The sequence below is a fragment of the Cetorhinus maximus genome, unplaced genomic scaffold (assembly GCF_964194155.1).
Source record: "Cetorhinus maximus unplaced genomic scaffold, sCetMax3.hap1.1 HAP1_SCAFFOLD_271, whole genome shotgun sequence".
Taxonomy (NCBI): Eukaryota; Metazoa; Chordata; class Chondrichthyes; order Lamniformes; family Cetorhinidae; genus Cetorhinus; species Cetorhinus maximus.
Window position 1 is genome coordinate 56971 of NW_027596231.1, and position 22532 is coordinate 79502.

At 42.7% G+C, this 22532-nt stretch overlaps 1 protein-coding gene across 1 annotated transcript in view; it reads right to left on the minus strand.

The window, feature by feature from the left end:
* Positions 1–6231: 6231 nt before the first annotated feature.
* Positions 6232–22532, minus strand: part of LOC144673104 (uncharacterized) — a 158975-nt gene continuing 142674 nt past the window's right edge. Inside the window, exons 113-119 of the mRNA XM_078535093.1 lie at positions 15384–15567; positions 15063–15273; positions 11277–11452; positions 9191–9260; positions 8959–9065; positions 7181–7280; positions 6232–6671 (exon numbers count right to left, since the gene is read on the minus strand). Of these exons, the coding sequence (XP_078391219.1) occupies positions 6491–6671; positions 7181–7280; positions 8959–9065; positions 9191–9260; positions 11277–11452; positions 15063–15273; positions 15384–15567 (1029 nt within the window). The 3' untranslated portion in view covers positions 6232–6490. The remainder of the gene's footprint in view (positions 6672–7180; positions 7281–8958; positions 9066–9190; positions 9261–11276; positions 11453–15062; positions 15274–15383; positions 15568–22532) is intronic.

Consider the following 22532-nt stretch of genomic DNA (forward strand, 5'->3'; position numbering starts at 1 on the left):
TTGAAAATGTAAATGCAGGTATGTAAAGCTACAAAAAAGGTCAATAGCATTTGACATTTTATAAATGAGGCTATAGAGTACGAAAGCAAAGTGGTAATCATAAATTTGTAAATGGCAATATTGAGGTCCTAGTTAGAGTGCTGTGTGGAATTTTGGGCACTCCATCAGGGAATTAACATTAAAGACATGGATTCATCAGGATGTTGCCAGGGATGGGAATTATAGTCATAAGGAGTGACTGGACATATTCAGGCTGTTTCCCTGGCAACAGAGAAGCCTAAGTAGAGATTTAATACCGGTCTTTTGAAACTATGAGCGGATTTGACAGGATGAAAGATAGTCAGTGCTTAGAGTCATCAATGTAAAAGTTCACACACTTTGAGGAGAGAGATTGCCAGAAATGACTTTTTGCCGAGCCTAGTTAAGTGTTAGTGAATTCAAGTAAACTAGTATCTGATAGCAGAAGTCTTGTGTCTCAGTAGGTAGCACCCTTGACTCTTGAGCCACAGGTCTGGTTTCAAATCCCACTCCAGGGCTTGTTGCCCACAAAAAGAATGTTCCTGATGTGGGTCAACAGATTAATAATCAGTTTGCTGATCAGGTTTATTTCTCTACTGTTGCCCAAAGGGCAAAAACATGTGTGTGAAGATATCAACAAACTATTTCCTTGTGCAATATGAGCTTCTTGGATGTTGTTTATTTGAGATCAAGTGGCATATACCAGTCTATCATAGCTGTACTTTTAATTGGGTCAATGCAATTATAGAATTACATTTTATAAAGAATCATCATAAGATCAGAATCATGAATATAACAAGATAATAAAGCTGGGATGTAAAAAGCATAAAGAATCTGAATTATTTCCAACTGAATGCTTCAGTTTGTTTTTTCCCCATATTGAGGGTTGACTTTTATATCAGCACTTTTAATATGCTGGAAATTCTTAGCAGGTCATGGTATCTGTGGAGAAAGAAACAGAGTTAACATTTCAGCTCAAACTTCTGATGAAAAGTCATTGGCTTAAAATGTTAACTGCTTCTCTCTCTATAGATGCTGCCTGACCTGACTATTTCTAACAATTTGCTTTGATTTCATATTTCCATCTTCCACAACACCTTGCTTTATTACTATTACAATTATTAGATTTATGTTTTTGTTGCTAATACTTTATGTACCTTACCTCTCCTGAAGGTGTTGGATCCTTGCAGGGGCACCATTTAACCTCCTGCACAGCCATCATTCACTTGTGAGTCACATTGTGAGTGACAATGAGTGTTGGATACTGCACTCCTTTGCAATGGAAGCTGGTTTAGCTGTGGTGAGCTCAGTGAGTTGAGTGAGCTGCCCACATGTGTTGCAAGCAGGGATCATTAGGTAGCAATCAGGAATATGAACGCTGTTTTCCTTTTGCTTTTCTCCATTCTCTAAGCAAGGGTGTTGAAGCTAATTAAGGTCACCTTGTCTGAGATTCAGCTAACTCTACATAGACTTGGTTAATCCTGGTCTCTCCTAGTTTTCGTTGCTCAGTAATTCAATGGTTAAGCTCACACAGCCAAAGACGGAGCTGCTCTCACGAATTATGCAATTTTTTATATTCGTTCATGGGATGTGGGCAGCGCTGGCTAGGCCAGCATTTATTGCCCATCCCTAATTTCCCTTGTTCAGAGGGCATTTAAAGGTCAATCGCATTGCTGTGGTCTGGGGTCAGTAGGCCAGCCAAGGTAAGGACAGCAGATTCCCTTCCCTAAAGGACATTAATGAACCAGATGGGCATTTACAACAATCAGCAATGGTTTTGTGGTCATCATCAGAGTTTTAATCCCAGATTTTTATTGGATTCAACTTTTACCATCTGCCATGGTGGGATTCGAAGTGCATTGAGGCTCCTGGTGGTCATGTAATGTGTTATATAAATGCATGTCTTTCTTTTTTAAATACATGCCTTTAAGGTGCCTGCAATATTTAATGTTTGCAACTTTAATATAAACATCTGTGTGTCTTTATACAATGTACAATTATTCTTCTAAAATGACAAACATTGGTGTTCAATAAAACATTCTTCGTTCAAAGAAATGTTGTCAAATATTTAAGATAGAAACTATTAAAATCCCCAAATCCCAAGGGAAATGTCTTTTGCTGGACTAGCTTAACCTGACATGGCTCTTTGGAGGCATTCGTGAATGATTTACTTGTTGCAATTGCTTTTTGTGGAGAGGTAGCTTGTGATCAGAATATTAAGTACTTTACTGCCAACAAAGAAGTTGTACTTTGTATCCAAGGTAGTGCACATGATTTCAAAAAATTGGTCAGCGATTCAAAATATGTAGTTAATAGTATTTATTTTAAAACTTGTTTTAAAGGACAAATATGGCAATTACACCAGTAGCCAACTCATATCATTTCAGATAAAATTTTTGCAACCCAATTTTAGCATGTTTCAGTATTATGGAATCACTCAGGTGGGCTGCACTCAGGGTGTGTCACCCTGCGTATTCCTATGTTCCTATTAATAGGTTTTGCGTGTAATGTTTTAATGTTCCCATTAGTGCTCCAGGAATCTGTAATAAAATGACGTAAACATAGAAAGCCCTTGTAGTTTAGAAATGTTGGCACCACAGATACATTTTAAGATAAATGTTAGCAACTAGATTAATTAAGAAGAAGCCTCGAGTAAGTGCACATATGCAGATCAAGATACAGTGACTTGAAAAGCACCGCCATCGGTTTCTGACACAATAACAGTCCCGGCTCTTGTTTTCAGTCTCCAAGGGGGAAATCAGGCCCCAGGTCCACAAAATTCAAACTAGACAAACCAATAAATCAATAATATAGCAAGTATAACTGTTATAGAGTTGACTTTCCAGGCAACCTTTTTTGGTGGGCACATTTAACTTTATTTACCTGACAGCAGCAGCAACTACATGCATGCATCAAACTCTATAACTAAAGAACTCTCACCTAGAGGTTCCCTGCGCTGCTAATTCATTGGTTTACACAGACCATGTGATCTCACAACACAGGATTATTCTTAAAGCTACAGCCCTACGTTTATCCAAACTATAATTACTACGTTCCTCCCCCCTTACCTTTTCTGCACATTTTGTATTTACAAGGATATTTATCTCATGACATTACAATATTTACACAGGTCATGAACTTACAAGTTCAGCCTTTCAGGTGCTTTCCTGATCCGTGTGGAATGTCGTAGCTCCACAATTTCCGATTCTTTTGCAGGAACCACATTCTCTGGAACTGCATTAACATCAGGTACCTCATTAGGCATATGCAGCTCAGTGTCTTCCACTTTGACAGAGACGTTGGGTATGTCTATCTTTGACTGAGCAACTTCAACAGCAACAGGTTTAGCAATGGTTACAGGTGGAACATCATTTTGTTGGGTAATCTCCATTCTTCTTAAATGATCCACGTGCTTACCGGTGATCCGGCCCTCCACTTCCACGTGGTATGACAATGGTCCGGTCACAGAACTTACTTTACCAGGTAACCACTTCGGTCCTCCACCAAAATTCTTTACATATACTGCTTCTCCAATAGCAAATTGTCACCCATGACTATGCAACTCATGAGTCACTTTTTGATTCACTTTACTTTTCTCCACTTTCTCTTCCAAATTGCTAAGTATCAGGCTTAGTTTTGTTCAAAGGCGGTGCCTCATCAATAATTCTGCATTCTCTTCCTACGTGTTGTCTTCTTTTTACCACAGAATTTAGCCTCAGCCTTCTCTTTGACTTCACTGTTGGCCAGACTTCTCTCAGATGCAATCCCAACTTTCTTAGTTCAGTAGTTGAGGTACCCATGACTTAATTATCTAGGAAAGTTCTACAACTTTTGCTTTCAAGGCCTCTTTAGCTTCATTCAGCTGATTCTTCAACTCTTCTGTCTCCTTCTTGTATCTGTTGGCTTCCTCCTGGAACCTTGAACATTGCTGCGTCTTCTCTGCCAACTGGTTCTTCAGTTTGTTCAGAGTGACATTAAATTCTTCCTGTTTCTCTTCATAATTTTTCAGAGGTACAAACTTTGACCTGAGGGGTCTTTGTCGTGTGTGAATATCTTTTAACAGGTTTTCCTTTTCTTTGCAAAGCCCACTGACTTCACCTTGAATTCTGTAATTCAGCCGAGTCCTCTTGAGTTTCTTCTGCTGTTCTTCCATGTTGGTGATTAAGACAGACATTTCTTCACGTTGCTGAATGCTTAGAACTCCTTTATCATCCAGTTGCGGTCCTTGGGCTCTCCAAGCTCTTTCTGAAGTGCCTTGTTCCTTTTTCAAGACAAGAACTCTTCCTGCTTCCTTTTGAAATCTCACTGGCCAATCAAGGTTAATTTCCCTCAACCAATTTGGACTTAGAAGGCTTGGCCCTCTGCCTTCTAATACCATCACGGCTAGTTGTGTTGTTTGGTGTCTATAATGAACAGTACAGGGTGATACCTTTTACCTGGATTTCTTCACCTGTGTACATTTTCAACTTCGCAGATGTTTGTTCCAAATTTAATTGTTGATCACCTTTATTTAAATATCTGAGTGTTCTCCTATTACAGAGGTAGAAGCACCCGTGTGGACTTCCATTTTTTAGGGTTTACCATTCACTTGCACTGTGACAATAATTGGCTCTGTCTTCCCAACTTTCATATTAATAAGGAATAAATGTCAGAATTGGTTGTTCCTGGCTCTTCTACATTATATACTTCCTTAGATTTCATTTGTTGCTTGGAAGCCTGTTTTAATCTCACTTTGCAATGTTTCAATATGTGTCCACTTCTGTGACAAAAATAACACTCTATCTTTTTAAATTGCCAATTGTTAGGAGTGTGATTGTTTCCATGTCGATAAAAGCCAGTTTTTGGCTTTGCTGCTAAGCTGTTTCCTCTAATTTTTCGGTTAGTGGGGGCTGTTTCCCACTTCGCGATGGAGTCCCTGCTTTTCGTGCCACTTTCGGCTGACCGTTCCCACCCAGCTAGGAGAATAGTGCACCATGAATTTCTTACAGCACTTTCCATCGCTAGCGCTATTTCTAACGTTTCATTAAAATCAAGGTTCACTTCAGCCAGTAATCTTTGCTGAATACCATCCCCCTTCACACCACATACCATATGGTCCCTGAGCATATCATTCAGGGTTTCACCGAAATCAGAATATTCCAGTAGTTGTTTTAATTTCGCCACATGGGTAGCAATGGTCTCTCCCGGAGCTCTATTCCGTGAATTGAACCTGAACCTTTGCATTGTAACTGAGGGCTTGAATTGGAAATGTCCCTTCATGAGATCGACTAATTCACTGAAAGTCTTCGAATCTGGGGCACTGGGGTCTGTCAAGCTTTGAATTAAATGGTAGGTTTTGCTCCCACAAAGACTCAGGAGATTAAAACAAATTGTTAAGTATCAGGCTTAGTTTTGTTCAAAGGTGGTGCCTCATCAATAATTTTGTGTCCTCTCCTCTATTCCTTCACTGTGATTTTGTTGGCTTGAAAGTAGAATGCAAGACGTTCGATATACTGAGACCAGTCATCTGTGGTTGGTTCATAGGGATCAATTCTGCCAAACTGTGGCAGCTCGGATGAGTATATCTTCCTTTCTTTTTAATTATCTTAGATACTCACAATCGCTGGGCGAGGGATAGTACCAGATCTGATTTATGCTCATTGCCAGTTTGTTATAGAGTTGATTTTCCAGGCAACTTTTTTAGGTGGACACATTTAACTTTATTTACAAGACAGCAGCAGCAACTACATGTGTGCATCTAACTCTATAACTAAAGAAGAACTCTCCCCTCCAGCTTCCCTGTGCTGCTAACTCATTGGGTTACACAGATCATGTGATCTCACAACACAGGATTATTCTTAAAGCTATAGTCCTATGTTTAGCCAAACTATAATTACTACAAGGACAACGTCGCTTGGTCTTCAAAAGTCTCATTGCCAGGGTTTACGGGTGGCATGTGGCCCTAAATCTGCATATTGTTAATCATGCTCTAAATAACACCAGAGATGGCTTTAGGGTCATTGTATAAAGTATTGAAGCAAAAGTAAAGGTAGAAAATCCACTTGAAAGCAAGTGTGGGAGCTTGGACTAAAAAGCAGTCTTAGTAGACACAGAAATTTCTCACTGTTCCATGCATCATGCCCACACACCTCTTGCTTAGTTTAATCGTGAATTAGCTTTACACATTCAATTTTTGCTTCAAACTAAATTATAACTCAGAATAAAAAGAGACAGTTTGGTTATTTGAAAGGATGTTTATTGATTCACATTTCTAATAGTACAGTCACTGACAGATTTCAGAAAGTAAAAATGCAAAGATGCTACCAACTATTGCTGAAAATAGCACTAGTACCATGTGACGCTAATGAGAATTTTAGGATACTTTTTGGTAATGGATCTGATTTACCGGTAATATGGTAATACAGAGCAATTTAGACTAAGACAGCTTTCTAGATAAGTTATTGAAATTATAACCTTTAGTTCATAACAAATATCATTGCAACTGCTGGCCTTTCTCATTTTCTTCACCTTGACACATGCATGACTTGATGTCGATATACTTATATGTCCTGGTAGCTCCATTCCTACACTGTAGTTTCACTGACTTCTCTTCTGTCTCCCTTTCATGGCAGCACTGACAATTATGTGTCAAGGCATTTGTATCAAAGTTAAATCTGGAAAACAAAATTACATTGTGTTGTAAACATTTCCAACGAACACAAATGGGGATAACCATATTAGCTGATAAACAATACATTTATTGACATGACAGCTTTCAATAGGACTTATAGAGACACAGGGGAAAAAAAGGACAGACGGAAACATCTAGCCATGCATACACAGGATGTGAATGGAAGTACCAGGAAGACACAAGTGTGACCAGTTTTACTCTTAGAATGTGCAACTTGCTACCACATGGAGTAGCTGAAGTGAATTGCAGAGATGCATTTAAGAAGAAACTTGGAAATACATGAGGGAGAAACGAATAGAAGAATATGTTGTTACAGTGAGATGAAGTAAGGTATGAGGAAGCTTGAGTGGAGCATAAATACCAGCACAGGTCAGTTGGGCTGAATGGCCTATTTCTCTGCTATAAATACTATGGAGTTTGAAAGGGGGGGATCAGAGACATTTTTACACTGCCTTATATCAGTAAGTATAAGTAACTTAACAATCAACTTACTTAGTGGTTGAAAAGCATTCCCCTTCACATTGGTTTACATTGACATTTGCTTCACAATCATCCTTGACAATTTTTTTAGTATATGGCCTGGCCTTGCAACCTGCAAAGGAAAAAAAAAGTTAGCAACTCATTCACAAAACACTAGCCAGTGATCAAATAACTTTATCACACCAGAAATAGAGATCTTAGGTCTTTTCAATACAATGTTAGTATACATCTGCTCTTGCGTTAGAATTCTTTCTTCCCCCAGCCAGTTATATTGCCTCATCAAATACCCTGCTTTTCTGACTGAATGATGAACACCACTTTCTGCGTGAAAATGAGGGAAATACTTAATAAAATTGCACCATTGGGTTTTCGTCAATGCACAATTTTAACCTCAAGACCACCACTCAATGGGAGAGGGGGTGGTGGGGAGACAAGAAAATCAGATGGACATACCTGTACTCCCTCAGTTGAAGGGGAGATGGTGTATGACAAAAATGAAATATAATTAATGGAGAGGCATTAATTAAGAAGAGAAGTCAACCTGAATAAAAATGCCATAAGTAGAATTTAGTGCAACCAGGACTTTGATAAGATAAGTGTCAACTGTGAAACTGATGCATTGGGCCGGATTTTCATGGAGGAAGCTGGAAGCTTGTGTCGTGAAACTTCCACACCTGGTAGACCATCTCATTTAAAGGAGCCACCGCCCACCAGATTTTAATTCTGGGGATGCATTTTAATTCTGGGGATGCGAGGTTGGGATGAAATCAGGCCTGCCACCTCTGGAGGTTAGGTCTGAGGCAATAATGGAGGTAGGCAGATGGCCAGGCCAGCATGCTGGAATGCCACCCTGTGTTCACTGGGACATTGGCCCAGCTTTAATGATGAAGGTCAGGCCCAAAAATCCTCACCCCTAAACCCTCTCACACAACCCAGCTGCCTACATATCCTCATGTCACTTCCATGGCCCCCATAACCCATGCCACCTCCATTCCTGTGATACCCCTATGTCACTTCTATCAGCGAAGTCTGGCTGAAAAATGCTCCGACAGGGAAAGGAATGGGGATTGCTGATTTTCATCAGGAGAGATGATGCTCTTGACCCCTAATCTTAAAACTAAAAAAACGCTGAATCTTTTCACATTTTATATATTATTGCTTTCATGTTTAGCTTGTTCCACATTGAACCCAGTTTCAGAGATGTCGGAGAGCAGTAAGGATGTCCACATTCATTTAGCTCTTTGAAAATTTCTGCAACATAGAGGCAGTGAAATGTGTTTAATTTTTGTAATGCCTTCCTTATTGAAGAGTATGGTTAGAAACCAATTAAACTTTCCCTATTAGTTATGTTCATTCACCAATTATCAGGTATTAGTTGTCTGGAAGCTGGAGGCAATATGGAGTACGCAAGTGTGGAATGGTCTACAAAATACATTGTCACCTCAACTATCTTGAAACTGTTTAAAGATAAACTGTATAAAGGCTGACTTATGTAAACTGCGTTATTCATAAATACAAAATATAATTCTTTAAAACAGTATTTGGCTGTGATCTATTCACTGAATTCTGGGGTTCCCTCCCTCAACCTCTCCACCTCAATACTTCTCCTTTAGGCACTCATTAATACTTTGGCCATGCTTTTAGATCCCCTTATGTTGCTTTGTGTCAAAATTTATTTGATAATGCTCCTGTGAAGCGCCCTGGGATGTTTTTGTTGCTGCAGGTTGTTGTTGTGGTGAAAGACATTATTAATAAATTATCTCATCCTCATTGAAAACAAACCAACACACCTTTACATGAGGCAACACAGTGAGTACTATCTTCTGACAACTTCTTTCCATCTGGACAAAAGCATCCTTCTTGAGCAGGGGAAAATTTTGTCCCAGGCTGAACCGTGCTGAAAAGTGATGTGGTATTTTTTAAAGATTATCAGTAGCATTATAAAAAAAAGTATTTTTTAAAGTTCTAACTTTAAAAAGAATTGTTAAAACACAGGCTATTTACAGTTGGGAATATACTTACTTGTTCACACAACGATCGTCTCTCCTTCCCTGACATGGCTTATAAACTAAATCTCGGCGACAGGTGTAATCTTGAATTTAAAAAAAGCATTCAGTGTAGAAATTAATAATGTGAATGATTGCATTAAAGCCATTGCATAAAGCATTCAATTAACAGCTAAAAGAATCACAATGTCTTATGTTTTATATGCATAATAAAATTACATAGTAATAAGCTTCCTCTTTGGTTTATATTAAATTGTGTGTTTTGAATCAGGTTTCTTGAAGAATGGCAGACAAATAACTCCTGGGTAAAGTTACAAAGCAGCAATCATACAGATGACTGCACTTGGTAGTGTAAATCAGAAACCAGGTGATAGAAAGCCATACACTACATACACATGTGCATACACATACACACACTCAACATCTATGATGAAGAAGCTATTAGTCTATCATGTCTAGAATATTAGTCCAGCATCAATCAAAGCCTTCAATTTTTTTCACAGTGCTCTTTTTTTCTTGTGATTTATAGAAATGTTGGATACTTAGAGGCAAGAGTTTCTAATTTTTTGACATTTGGGTTGTGAGATAAGCTGGTGTTTTAATATGTTATCAGAAAGACTAAGGTCCCCATTGCATTATCTCAAAGACTAAGGTCTCTATGCTGTATCTAGCAATAAAGTCAGAAACAAGTGTGCAGTTACATAATTTTACTTTTAACTCATTCATGATTAAAGATGTCACTTGACATTACAAATTATACTGACTGGTCTGGAGCTGTGTCCTTTGTTGTCATGTTTCATGTGGGAATGGGTAGTGATGTCAAAGTAGCAGTGTATGGTAAGCAAGTGACATTGCAGTAGAATTCTAAATATGCGGCGCACACATGGGATTACACCTGAATGTGGTACAGGCCACCTAGTTAGACTCTGATTATGAGAACATCAGGTAACGGAATTTTTTTTCTCAGTATTCTATTCATTTCTCATGTATGTCAGTGTTTGTAATTATAATGGAGTTTTATTTTCATTCTTTTACAGGATGTGGGTGTCGCTGGCTGAGCCAGCATTTTGATAGCCCATCCCTAATTGCCCTTGGGAAGGTAGTGGTGAGCCACCTTCTTGAACCATGCAGTCCATGTGGTGTAGGTACACTCACAGTGCTGTTAGAAAGATTTTCCATTAAAAGTTATTAATCAGGGTTCCCACAGTTCCTGAAAAGCTGAGCTTGTAGAGTCAATGGAAGGGCACCTAATTTGCATGGGGTGGAGAGGGCACAAGTGGCACAATATCTCCAGTGTCCACCTGCCCATGAAAGCAGAAAATCTGGCAATTGCCATTATGGACATGCAGTGAATACTCATGTATCTGCCCATGAACACAACTTTGTGTTCCTTGGCTCAGTCACTCAGACCTTATAATAGATTCCAGTAACTTCCCCACAATAAACATTAGGCTAAAACGTCTATAATCTCCTAGGTTAACATTTCTACTCTTCTTAAATAACAAAGTGATTGGCAATTTACCAATCCAAAAGGAACAACTCCTGAATCAGAGTTTAGGAAAATCACGACTAGAACATTGACAATTTCTGAGCAAGTCTCTGGCATATTCATTGTCAGGTCCTGGAGATTTGTTTATCTCATTATTCTCTCCATTGCCTTTTTTTTTTTACTTATATTAAATCTAATAAGTTCACCCCTTAATTTATTTTTAGCTTTTTTCTCAGTTCTCTGCTACTCTGTCCTGATCCTCCACTGATCAAGCGTTTAAACAAATAATATTTATTTGGAGGACTCCCCTGTGGATTCCACTGACACCCAGCTGGAAGCTGTTATCTCACCTTGGCATCTGCCAATTTCCAATGTGTTCTGCCCATCTCCCATTGGCATAATGATGTGAATTTGGTAGAACTTGCAAGGAGATTTATGGTCCACATGTCACTATCATACAAACTATCATTTTTATTTTATGGGGATCTGATTTGGAGTAGGATTTGTCTACAGCCATCCATTGTGAAGAAAATAATTCTCCTGGATTTACAAGTACTTCCTTGTTATTTTCTAGAATAGGTATTTAGTCATTTTCCAGATTTGAAATACTTACCACATCGTTTATTTGTGAAAGGTCTCCAATTAACACATATGCCTATACTTGCACAAGCCATAGCAGCAGTTTCCAGGCTAGTACAGTCAACAGTGGAGTTTGTCTGGCAATGGTCAAAGTGACAAGTCTTGGTGTACTTATCAAGGTTGATCTTCTTTCTGCATTGTTCAAATGGCCTGAATAGTAAGAAAGAGAAACATGCTTAAAAATTGTGAACAGTCCATTTTCTTCTAATTCCTATAAAATATGTTTAACTAAATGTTTAAGTTTCTGATGCTTGTTGCAACCAGTCAATATTTAATTGGAAAGCTATTTTCTTCACAGCTTTGCTCGAATGTAAACCGCCATTTACTGGTTATATAATATAACACATTTCAGTGACTTTAAGTGCACCTACATACATACACCAATGTAGCCTTTTTAAGGCTACAACTACTTTTCAGGGATTCTGGAATATTCAGCTGACTCCAGGAGCAGGTTGGCAGGCAGTGAGTGTGTAAAATTGGGCACCATGGCAGCATGTCATGCCTCTTGCCCACCCACCCCTACGGGTATTTACCCATGGTGGGGGAGAAATCAGGTGGCCCACTCACTCTTGGGCGCATTGAGGCCAATTAGTGTCCAATTAATGGCCACTTTAAGGGCCTCCTCCTGCCACCACTGGGATTTTTCCTGTGGTGGGGAGGCCCATGCCAATTGTCTAGATTGGGAGGTAAAATCTGGTGGCCTTCTTGCCAGTTGGGTCAACGTGCTTTGGAGGCCCTCCCTGAAAGGCCTCCCACTCCCTCCACTGCATTTTACCACTTGTTTGGCCGGAAGATCTTGGAGGTGGGACTCCCTTTGCAATGGGGGCAGAAGTCACACCTCAAGTCAATTAACAGCTCGATGGCCATTAAATGGCTGTGGGTCAGACTGGCCAAGCAGGGGCAGGCCCGTGTTTGGATTTTATACTGGGGGCAGGGCTACCATACCACCCCCCCAACCCCATTCAAAATTAAGCCCGAAATGTCTAAATTTCTGCATGAGCATTGAGAGAAGGAGGAATTTATGTAAATTGGTATTGATGTTAAATCAATAATGAATTAATAGTCTAAAACACACACTAGGATGTCAAGTGCTTGGCGAACATAGAGGTGTTTTACTAGAATGATACCATGGAAGAGAACATCAGTTATAGGGGCTGGCTAGAGAAGCTGGGATTATTCTCCCTTAGAGCAGAGAAAGCCCAAGGGAGAATTTAATAGAGGTGTTCAACATTATGGGAGCTTTTGATAGATTAGATAGGGATAGATTGTTTCTACTGCCAGGAGGGCTGGCGATCAGGGACACAGATAATGACAATTGGCAAAAGAACCAGGAGTTATGAGAAGAGTTATTTTTACGCTATGATTTGTTATGATCTGGAATGCACTTCCTGAAAGGTTGCTGGAAGGCGATACAATAGTATTTTTCAAAAGTGTATTGGATATACACTTGAAAAGGAAACTTCTGCAGGCCTGTTGGGAAGGAACGAGATGTTGGATAGCTCTTTCAAATTGCTAGCACAGGCATGATAGTCTGAATGACCTCCTCCTATGCTTCATGATTCTGTAATGTGATAGTCTGAAACCTAAATATCTGAGAATTAAGCACTGATTAAATATATTTCACTGAACCTGTCCATAGGAAGCTTATTTGTTAACTGCAGGCCATATGTGCTCACCAATATTTCATTTATAATTACACACAAAGAATAATTTTGCTGCTGAAGTGAGGACTAGTTTTATTCTCAACCCTTAATTAGAATCATAGAATGGTTTCTGCACAGGTGGCCAGTCAGCCCATCCAGCCTATATTTTTCACTGCTACAGTAATCCAACTAGTTCCACAGCTCTGCAATTTCTTTCCCTGAATATTCTTCTCCAAGTTTCTTTTGAAAACCTCAATTGAACCTGTCTCCACCGCACTCTCAGGCCGTGCATTCCAGATCCTAACCACTTGCTGTCTTAAAAATTTTCCCTTATTTCCATTGGTTCTCCTGCCAATCACCTTAAATTTGTGCCTTTTGGTTCTTTACCATTCTGTCAATGGAATCAGAATCTCTATATACTCTTGTCTATTCCCTCATGATTTTAAACAAATCTCCTCTCAACCTTCTCTTCTCTAAGAAGTACAACCCCAATTCTTCCAATCTATCCACATAACTGAAGCACCTTATCACTGGGACCATTCTAATAAATCTCTTCTTCACCATCTCCAAGACCTTCACATCCTTCCTAGAATGCAATGTCCAGAATTGGACACAATACTCCAGTTGTGGCTGAGCCTGCATTCAATAAAGGTTCATCATAACTTCTTTGCTTCTGCATTCTATGCTTCTATTTAGCAAGCCCAGGATCTCATATGCTTTTATAATCACTTTCTCAACCCGATCTGTCATCTTTGACAATTTGTGCACATATACCCCTAAGTATCCCTCTTCCTGCACCCCCATTAGAATTGTACTATTCAGTTTATATTGTCTGTCCTTGCAAAATGCATAACTTTGTATGTTTCTGTGTTAAATTTTATCTGACATGTGTCCACTCATTCCATCAGCCTGCGCATGTGCTCTTGAAGTCTATCACTATTCTCCTCACTGTTCATTATCTTTCCAAGATTTGTGTCATCTGCAGGTTTTGAAATTGTGCCCTGATCACTCAAGCCATTAATATATAACACTAAAAGCAGTGGTCCTCATTCTGACACCCGGGGGGCACTAATGTATACTTTCCTCCAGTCTGAGAAACAGCCATTTACTACTGCTTCTTGCTTTCTGTCGCTTAGCCAATTTTGTATCCCTTCTGCCCCTTTTATTTCATAAGCAACAATGTTGTTGTCAAAGATATTATGTAGCATTTTATCAAATGCTTTTCCAGAGTCTATACATACCACATTGTCATCATCAGAAAGGCAAAAGCTCGCTTAATCTTGATTTTCAGTATGAACAGAGATCATGAAAGCAGGGCCTTATGATACTTCTTACCCTTTGGGTTTTAAGCAGAAACTTTTACTTTTAACAAACATGGTCTGCCATTCCTTAATTAATCCACTTAATGACATAGCTTAATGACATGACATAGGTGGCCCAAAGTAAATCCCTATTATGCAGGCATGGTTCACTAAAAGGTATACTGAGCATGAGACAATTCTGCACCTATTACCTTTACAGAAGTGAGAATGTATTGATGTGAGAACTTTATTGTCTTTCCAACAGCGAAGACTTGATAGCTTTCAAGAAAGTAGAAACATTGACCATGACTTTAGCTAGCCTACAATGATCCCAGTCCTACACTTTTTGATAGGTCCTGTGTAAAATTGCTATCCATCTTTGTGGTTCACTAAGTTTATTAATGATTGAATATTAGTTTCATTCTCCTGTTGCAAATATTTGATTATAAATGTTATTTGTTGGGAACCAATTGCACCAGCAATATTTATTTATTTAAATAAAGTCAAATTGCATGAAGAATTCAAGCTGCAAAAGACAGTAGATATCTTTTAAATATGTATCATTAATTTAAGGAAATCCAGGGTAGCTAAGTAAGCGCATGAGGGAGGAAGGAATGAGGTTATGCAAATGGTTAAATGTAGAGGGGTAGGGGAGCCTTATGTGGAACATAAACATAAACCGGTAGAGATCAGTAGGGTGAATGACCTGTTTCTGTACTTCAGACTCGATGCAATTTGACATAATTTAATGCATTTGTAGGTTGTCTTTCAGGTAGCTTTTTTGAAAAGAAAAATTGGAAGAATGAGTTTGCTTACTTTCCTCCAATGATATCACAGACTGTTTTCTCAGGTCTACATGTTGGTGCAGGAGTAGTTGGGATACAAGGAACATTAGGAGGAGGTACTGAACAATAAGGTTTATTGGGATCATCAACTCTCCAGTCATATGCAGTGCTGGAGCAGCAGTCAGGTGGTTCGACTGTCCCATCCTTTCTAGTGCAGTTGGATTGGGAGTGTGAGCAGGATCCTAAGACCAGAAAAAGATGATGCAACGTATTATGTAGCAAAGTTCATATTACCAACAAAATTACCCAATATATAATTTTATATAAGTCTATGTAGTCACAGAGCACATACCGCATTGGCCTTGGGTGTTATTAAAGAAGTATTGTTCCGGCACTCTGATCCGAAAGTTATTGCGGAGAGCAGTGATACTTGTTCGAATATCAGGAATAAAAATATTTGTGATTCTGCCCAGATCAGTAATCTCAAATCCCTTTGCCTTGTAGGGAAGACTCACTTCTTTTTTGTTGACAGTTAACTGTGAAAGTAAATAATACAAATTTAGGAGAACTTTGTAAGCTACAAGAAAGAAAGCCAAATCAACATATCTTATTAATGCAGTATAGCCTATGTTTCAATGCAATTAGTAGGATTGGAATCTCCTCCAACTGGGAAATTTATGGAATAAAAAAAATCCAAACACACGGACATGTTTTGACCTCATGTTTGGAACTATAAAACACAAAAGTTCATCTGCAGCCAACAGCACAGGGCTGGGCAGCAAGGGGTTAATTCGGACAATGGCTGGGATTTTCTGTGCCCGCTGCCATTGCACATGTTCGGTGGCGTGAGCGGACAATATGGCGCGAGTTTAGAGCGATGAGATGGTTGACTTACTCTGGCAGTATGGATGAGATAATTAATTCTCTGTCTGCACTGGATGGCCAACCTTTTCTGTGCAGCATTGGCAATGATCACCACTGCCGCCACCTGCCATGCTGGATTGGTAGTACCGCTGCCCACCTTGTGGCCAGAGAGAGGGTAGAGGACATCACGGCGGGCCTCCACGGCATCCAAAAGGCATTCCAGTGACGTGTCATTAAACCTGGGGACTACAGTCATTTTGCCTTTCATGGACATCTTCCCCACAGTAGTCATGGTCTGGAAGCACTGAGATGTGTACATGCAGCTGGACTTTAAATATGGCGCCTGGCATGCTAAAACGGTGAGGTGTTGGCGTGGCAGGCGAATGACAGCACACCAGCCATGGAAATGGCATGTTTCCCAGGAATGCATAAGTAATACGTTGGGTTTGGGATGATACGGCGTGAAAACCTGCCATTGCTCCGGGATTCTGCCCAGTGGCTCATTAAACGGGTTTGGACGTTGACTGATTGTATCGTGGAACAATGGTACCAGGGAAATGCCATTGACTCATGCAATTAAGAGTCTGATTATCCAATACAGTGGCACAAAGAACACGTCATCATTACAATACACTCAAAGGATGGTACTGCCACTAAGGTCTGCACCACAAACAATAGGACTGGAATCTGGCATTGCAACTACGATTGGTTCCTCCCGAGAAGAGGAGAATTAACCTTGGAGCCAGGTGCTGTTCTTGTGTTACCTCAAGCAGCAGGAGAATTGTTCATACAATGGGAATTGATAATATTCGTCTGGGATATATCTCCCAAGGGAAAAACCTATATGTTTCAACCAGCGTGATCTAATCACATTCATCTGGACTCTGCGTGTAAGAGTGCTGACTGCCAGACATTGGAACAGCACTAACAATAGGAAATATATTTGATATGTCTGAGCTTAATTATTATAAAAAGAAGAGCATATCGAGAGTGTTTTTGCTACAGTTGCAAGAAAGGTCAGGGCTGGTTACCTTGACTCAGGACCTACAATCAACATCGGACAGACCAGCCATGGTGGGGGTTGTAAGTGATTTCAGCCAAATCGTAGCAATATTGGTCTGGGGCTTTTGTAAAGGTTTGGGCAAAAGTGTGGTGTTTTTGCCGGTAATCTGCAAGTGTTTTTTCTCCAGCCATATCATAGTGAGATTGGCCTGAGGGTTTTGGGACAAGACGTAGTGTTTTGCCTGTATTTTGTAAGTTTCAAACCGAATTGTGGTGACTTTGTGTTTGGATTAGCTGGGAATTGGGTTGCCAATTTCAGCCAGCCGCAGGAAGTTTTGTACCGAGGGCAGATTGTTTTAATTTTGGGGTTTTCCTGTGTTGCTTTTAACTAATGTTAGGAGTACCTGTACTAGGGACATTAGTGTGTTCAATAAAACATCAAAATCTTGATTGAGCCGAACATTGTGCCTCTGTAATTATGTTCTTTATAAATCCTAAAATCTAAGAACTGTTTAAGGGGGGCTACGGGAACCCCTGCAAACTTCATTAACTGGAGCTTATGAATCAAATAAAGTGAGAGATAGAAATGAGATACACCAGATGAGTAATGACAGGGGGCTGTCGTGATGTTTAACACTCTTAATGCTTTGCTATATTGGTCATTAGTTTAACATAGTGATAGTACTGTTTTTAAATACCAGGATCTATTGTTCTAACAGCAGACGGGAATCCAGAAATTAAGGTTATTTTGATCAGTACTTGTTTCATGATAGATTTAATATGGTGGTAAACACTTTGGGCGGAATCATCCCAGGTTTCCACTATGGGCCATATTGCCCCAAGCCCATTGCATTAGTTATGCATTCCTGGACATGGACTCATTCCGGGCACTCATTCGCCTGCCAGGCCATCACCTCACCGCTTCATCACACCGAGCTCCGTATTTAAAGTCCAGCCGCAAGCACACATCTCCGTGCTTCCAGCCCAGGAATCCTGCACAAAAGGCAAAAAGACTGCAGCCCCCGGGTTTAGTGACGCATCACTGGAACAACATTTGGATGCCGAGGAGGCCACCGTGATGTCCTCTATTCCTGCTCTGGCCGCAGGATGGGCAGGGGTGTGACCGACCAGGCTTGGGAGGCGGTGACAGCTGTGATCAGGGCCAACACCCTTCAAAAGAGGACAGCCGCCCAGTGCCACAAAAGGATGAATGATCTTCTCCGTTCCACCAGGGCAACTCAATCTCCTCATCATACTCAACTCACACATTCACAAACCCATCATACATTCACAGGGATCTCACTCACTGCCAATTCAAGGGACATCGCCATTCACTCTCTCACACACACCTTCATCATCCTCATCCAGTCCATGGGATCACTCACCAACCACACATGCCAGGCTTACTTATCTTCAGGCGTGGCAGGCATCCTGCTTACACTCTCTCCATCTCTATTCATGCAGGACAAGCTGGCACACAACAAAAGGGAGAGGTCGCAGACCAATGGAGGAATGTCTGAAATCGAGGCCCTCACAGACTTTGAAAACCGAGCCTTCCAGCTGGCCGGCGAGGAGCTGGACGGTGCTGACAGTGAGGTCGGTGCTGCTCTACCAAGTGAGGATCCAGCAGTGTAACATCCATCAGATAACCATTCTGTGAGTGATGTGTCCTGTTTCACAGGCCACTGCCATGCACTAATTATCTCCCCTTGCTTTCACAGGCACTTCTGGGAAACAGCCGACAGAGTCCATGGCCCAGGGCCTCCAATCAAGCCCCAAAGAAACTTCTGAAGATGAATCAGAAGGCACTCCCCCTGAAGTCCCGTCACAACACTCACCCACACCCTGCACCATGCAGAGGTACACACCTCGGTGGGACCTAGCTTTACAGAAGCCTCAGGATCACAATGCACTGTCTGATCCACTGCAAGTATTGGCAGGGACTTTCCAGGTCTGGAGGACTGCCAGAGGCTAGAAATCTGCTGAGGCCGAGTCAGGTGATGAGCCTCTGGACTCGGTCATGTCAAAGTTGCTGGAGCTGCAAAGGCAAGCTCGGGAACATCAGGAAGGGATGTCCGCTGCACTCCTCAGATTGCAAGACATGATGGAGGAATCCATCCACCTTCAGACTGAGGTGATAGCACCAACGTGCCAATGCACCAAGGTCAACACTGGTAGGATGGCGGCCGCCATGGAGACCTTGGTCCAGGATGTCACTCCTGCACTGCTACACGGTCTTAACTCCATCGCTGAAGCCATATTTGTCTCCAACAGTGTGTATGCGAGAGGGGTGCTGGGCAACGCAATCTCACTCCAGCTACACCTTCTCCTCAAGGAGTCAGTCAAATGCCCTTGGGCACCCATAGGGAGGAGGATCAGCAAGTGTACCGCCCCCCCCCCACCCCCCCACCAACCCCGGGGCCATCCATCCAGGTGACTTGTGGAGTGTCCGGCCCATCCACATCTAATCTTCCTGTGACCTCCGCAGCTCCAACCCCACAGGCCGAGGAGGGTGCCACTGCCACACAGCAGGACCTGGAAAGCAGGCCGGGGCCCTCCAAATCTGGGCCCTCCAGAGGATGCCCGCCAAGGTCATCACAGACAATATCAGTCAGCAGGCTGCCTCCACCTCTGCTGTGGATGTCCAGGGAGCACCAAGATGTAGCGGCAAGGTTAGGACAGTTAAGGAGAATTAGTTGCACAGTCTGGGCACTGGTGTTAATCACTTGTACATAATGTTCACTATTGTCAATAAACTCCCAAGAATGTCTCCCTGCCTGTGGCTCCTTGTTCTGATGAGCAGTGTTCTTGTCACTCAGATGTGAAACCTTTCTGCACAAGATAAGGCCAGTTTGCCCCGGTCCAGGGCCTCTTCCCTGTGCTTTGTGCAGTCTTCAGACCACAGTGATGGTCCAGCCTCACACTCCCTGGACACATTATTGATGCCTGCACCTCGATGGCGCTTGTCATTGCTGCCAGAAAGTAGTGGGCAGGCATCACAGAGTTCTCTCATTGTCTCTGTGTGCTCTCAGCACCTTTAAGGTAGGGCTGGCCCCCATCTCTTCAGCATCTGTGACCAGTGATGCTGTGCTCCTGAAGGGCTCAAGTGCTGAAGGCGGACAAAGCATCAGATGCTTTTAAAGTTTCATGGCTGCATCTCTTTGATGTGACCCTGATCACAGAACGCAAGCAAACTGCCCTTGGCCGGACAGGAATCAGACATTCTCAGAGGCCATGTGAAGATCTACGGAGTGTCCTCACTGCATGTTGTCATCGTCCTCCTGCAATCGAGCAACTATTAGGGTCTCCACTGCTTCTCCATGACAGGAGCATTCTCACAGAGGCTATTCGCACTGCCATAAGCCAGACTGGAGTCAAACATTCACAGATGCAATGTGAGGATCCATGGTGTCACCTCACTGCATGTTGTCATCATCCTCCACAAATCTAGCAGCTGTGAGGGCCTCCCGAGTGCTCCTGTCTCATCTAGCCCGCACGAGGGCCTCATCTCTGTCATCATCGCATCAAGGACCTCCTCACCCTCATCCCCATCGGTGTCCTCCTCATCAGAGGAGACCTCCAAATCCTCCATCTCCTCCTCAGCCAGCTCGTCTCCCTGTTGTAGCACCAGGTTGTAAAGGGTGCAGCAGGTGACAATGATGCGTGATGCCCTCTGTGTTGCAGGGCTCCACCAGACCAGTCCAGGCACTGGAACCTCATCTTCGCATCCTGAAGGTCTACTCGAGCATGAGCTTCATTATACCTTTGCTCTTCTGCAGTCTGAGGCTGCCAAACGGGTGTCATTAGCCATGTCTTCTGCGGGTAGGCCTTGGCTCCGAAGAGCCATCCCTGCTGTGGACCCTGGAAGACTCCTGGGATCTGTGACCAACTGAGAATGTAGGAATCATGCACACTTCCTGTAAACCGTGTGCACACCTGCAGGATGCATTTCACATGGTTGCACACCAGCTGCACATTCAGCGAATGGAATCCCTTGCAGTTGACATAGTTGACTGCTTGTTGTGACGGAGACCTGAGCACCACATGAGTGCAGTCGATTCTTGGGAATCTTGGGAAACCCAAGATCTGGGCAAATCTAATCGTTTTTGCATCCTGGCTGTCCTGGTCCTGGGCGAAATGTACAAATTTGTGTGCCCTCGTGAAGATGGCATCCGCAACCTCCTGCATTTGTGGGCGGAGGCTTGTGAGATCCCACAGAGGTCACCTGTTGAGCCCTGAAAGGAATCACTGGCATAGAAATTGAGCACCGCAGTCACTTTCACAGCCATTGGCAGTGGATGCCCTCCATGTCCCTGTGGCGCCTAATCCTGCAGCAGGTGGCAGATGTGACCGACCAGTTCCCTAGACTGCGCAGTCTTTGGCGACACTGGTTCTCGGTCATCTGCAGGAATGAAAAGCAGTGTCTATAGGCCCTGGGTCTAGCTAGGTACCGACTAGCGATGGTTCACTGTGGCTCTTCAGCAGCATGTGTGGGAGCCCTAGCCACCCCTTCTTCCTGAGGGTGCTGCTCCTGCATCTGCAGAACCAGGCGCCTCAGCTGCTCTCTTCTCAGTCATTTTCGCTCTCTGTAAGCCACAAGGCATATAGCTAGATGACCAGGCTCCATGCTCCTGATGTGCTCCTCCTGTAGAATGAAAGAGAGAGACGCGTGGGTTAGCTTGGGTGTACTAAGAACCTGCCTTGGTTAAGCCTGAAGTCCCTTAACGATTCCCAGAGAGTTCTGGCCACCACTTGGATGGCCAGAGATTAGTGCGCTGCATGGCTGCCTGAAACCACGCCCACCTCCGCCCCCACTCCAACCGATTGGCGGCATTTGCCCATGGGCTGCATGCTGTGCTCTCAGCTCAGATGCAGGCATTCTCCTAACCTGCACTGTAAGGCTTCCCTGTTAGGTTGAGCCATGGGGAGACTGGTCCAAACCGGATGCTGACATTACAAGGGGCTGTGAGCACCTCCAGCAGTGACTGCTCCATGGCCAGTTTCAGCAAGGAGATTGTACAACGTGTGCAGTCGTCCAAAAGTTCTGCAGTCCACTAAAATGCTCATAACTATGCAGTCTGTGCCAGGGGGGTTGAAAAGCTCTGGAACAGTTGGTGGCACTTTGATGCCTCTGTGTTGCTTGAGTGGGCAGATAAGCTAGAAGCCCAACTCCGATCATATCAATGTGGCTGCGCCTGAACTGTCTCAGCTGTAGAGGAATGGTCACTTTATACAAGGATGTTCCTAATGTGTTGCCGCATCCCTTGCTCACCACACCACTCCCCCCACCACCCCCCACGACCCCCCACGAATGCTTATGCACTACATTCAACTGCATGGCAGCATTTGCCCCCCCAACCCCCAAAGTTGCTCAACCCTGGGGCAACTCTTGACCCCTCCCCACTTCAAGTTGCCTCAATCTCAGGGAAGCCCTGCCCCCCCCCAAACTGGCCTCAACCTTGCAGCCCAACAGGCGACCCTGGCGAGCACTGCACAACGTTACTGTGTACTCACCTCCGAGTTCCCCTCAAAGTGCAGGCCACCAAGTGCACGCCTTTTGTATGCTGTTGTGAAATGCATAGCCGTGTTTTCCGGCTGACGTGGACAGACGATCCAGCGGTGGGAGGGGGGAGCG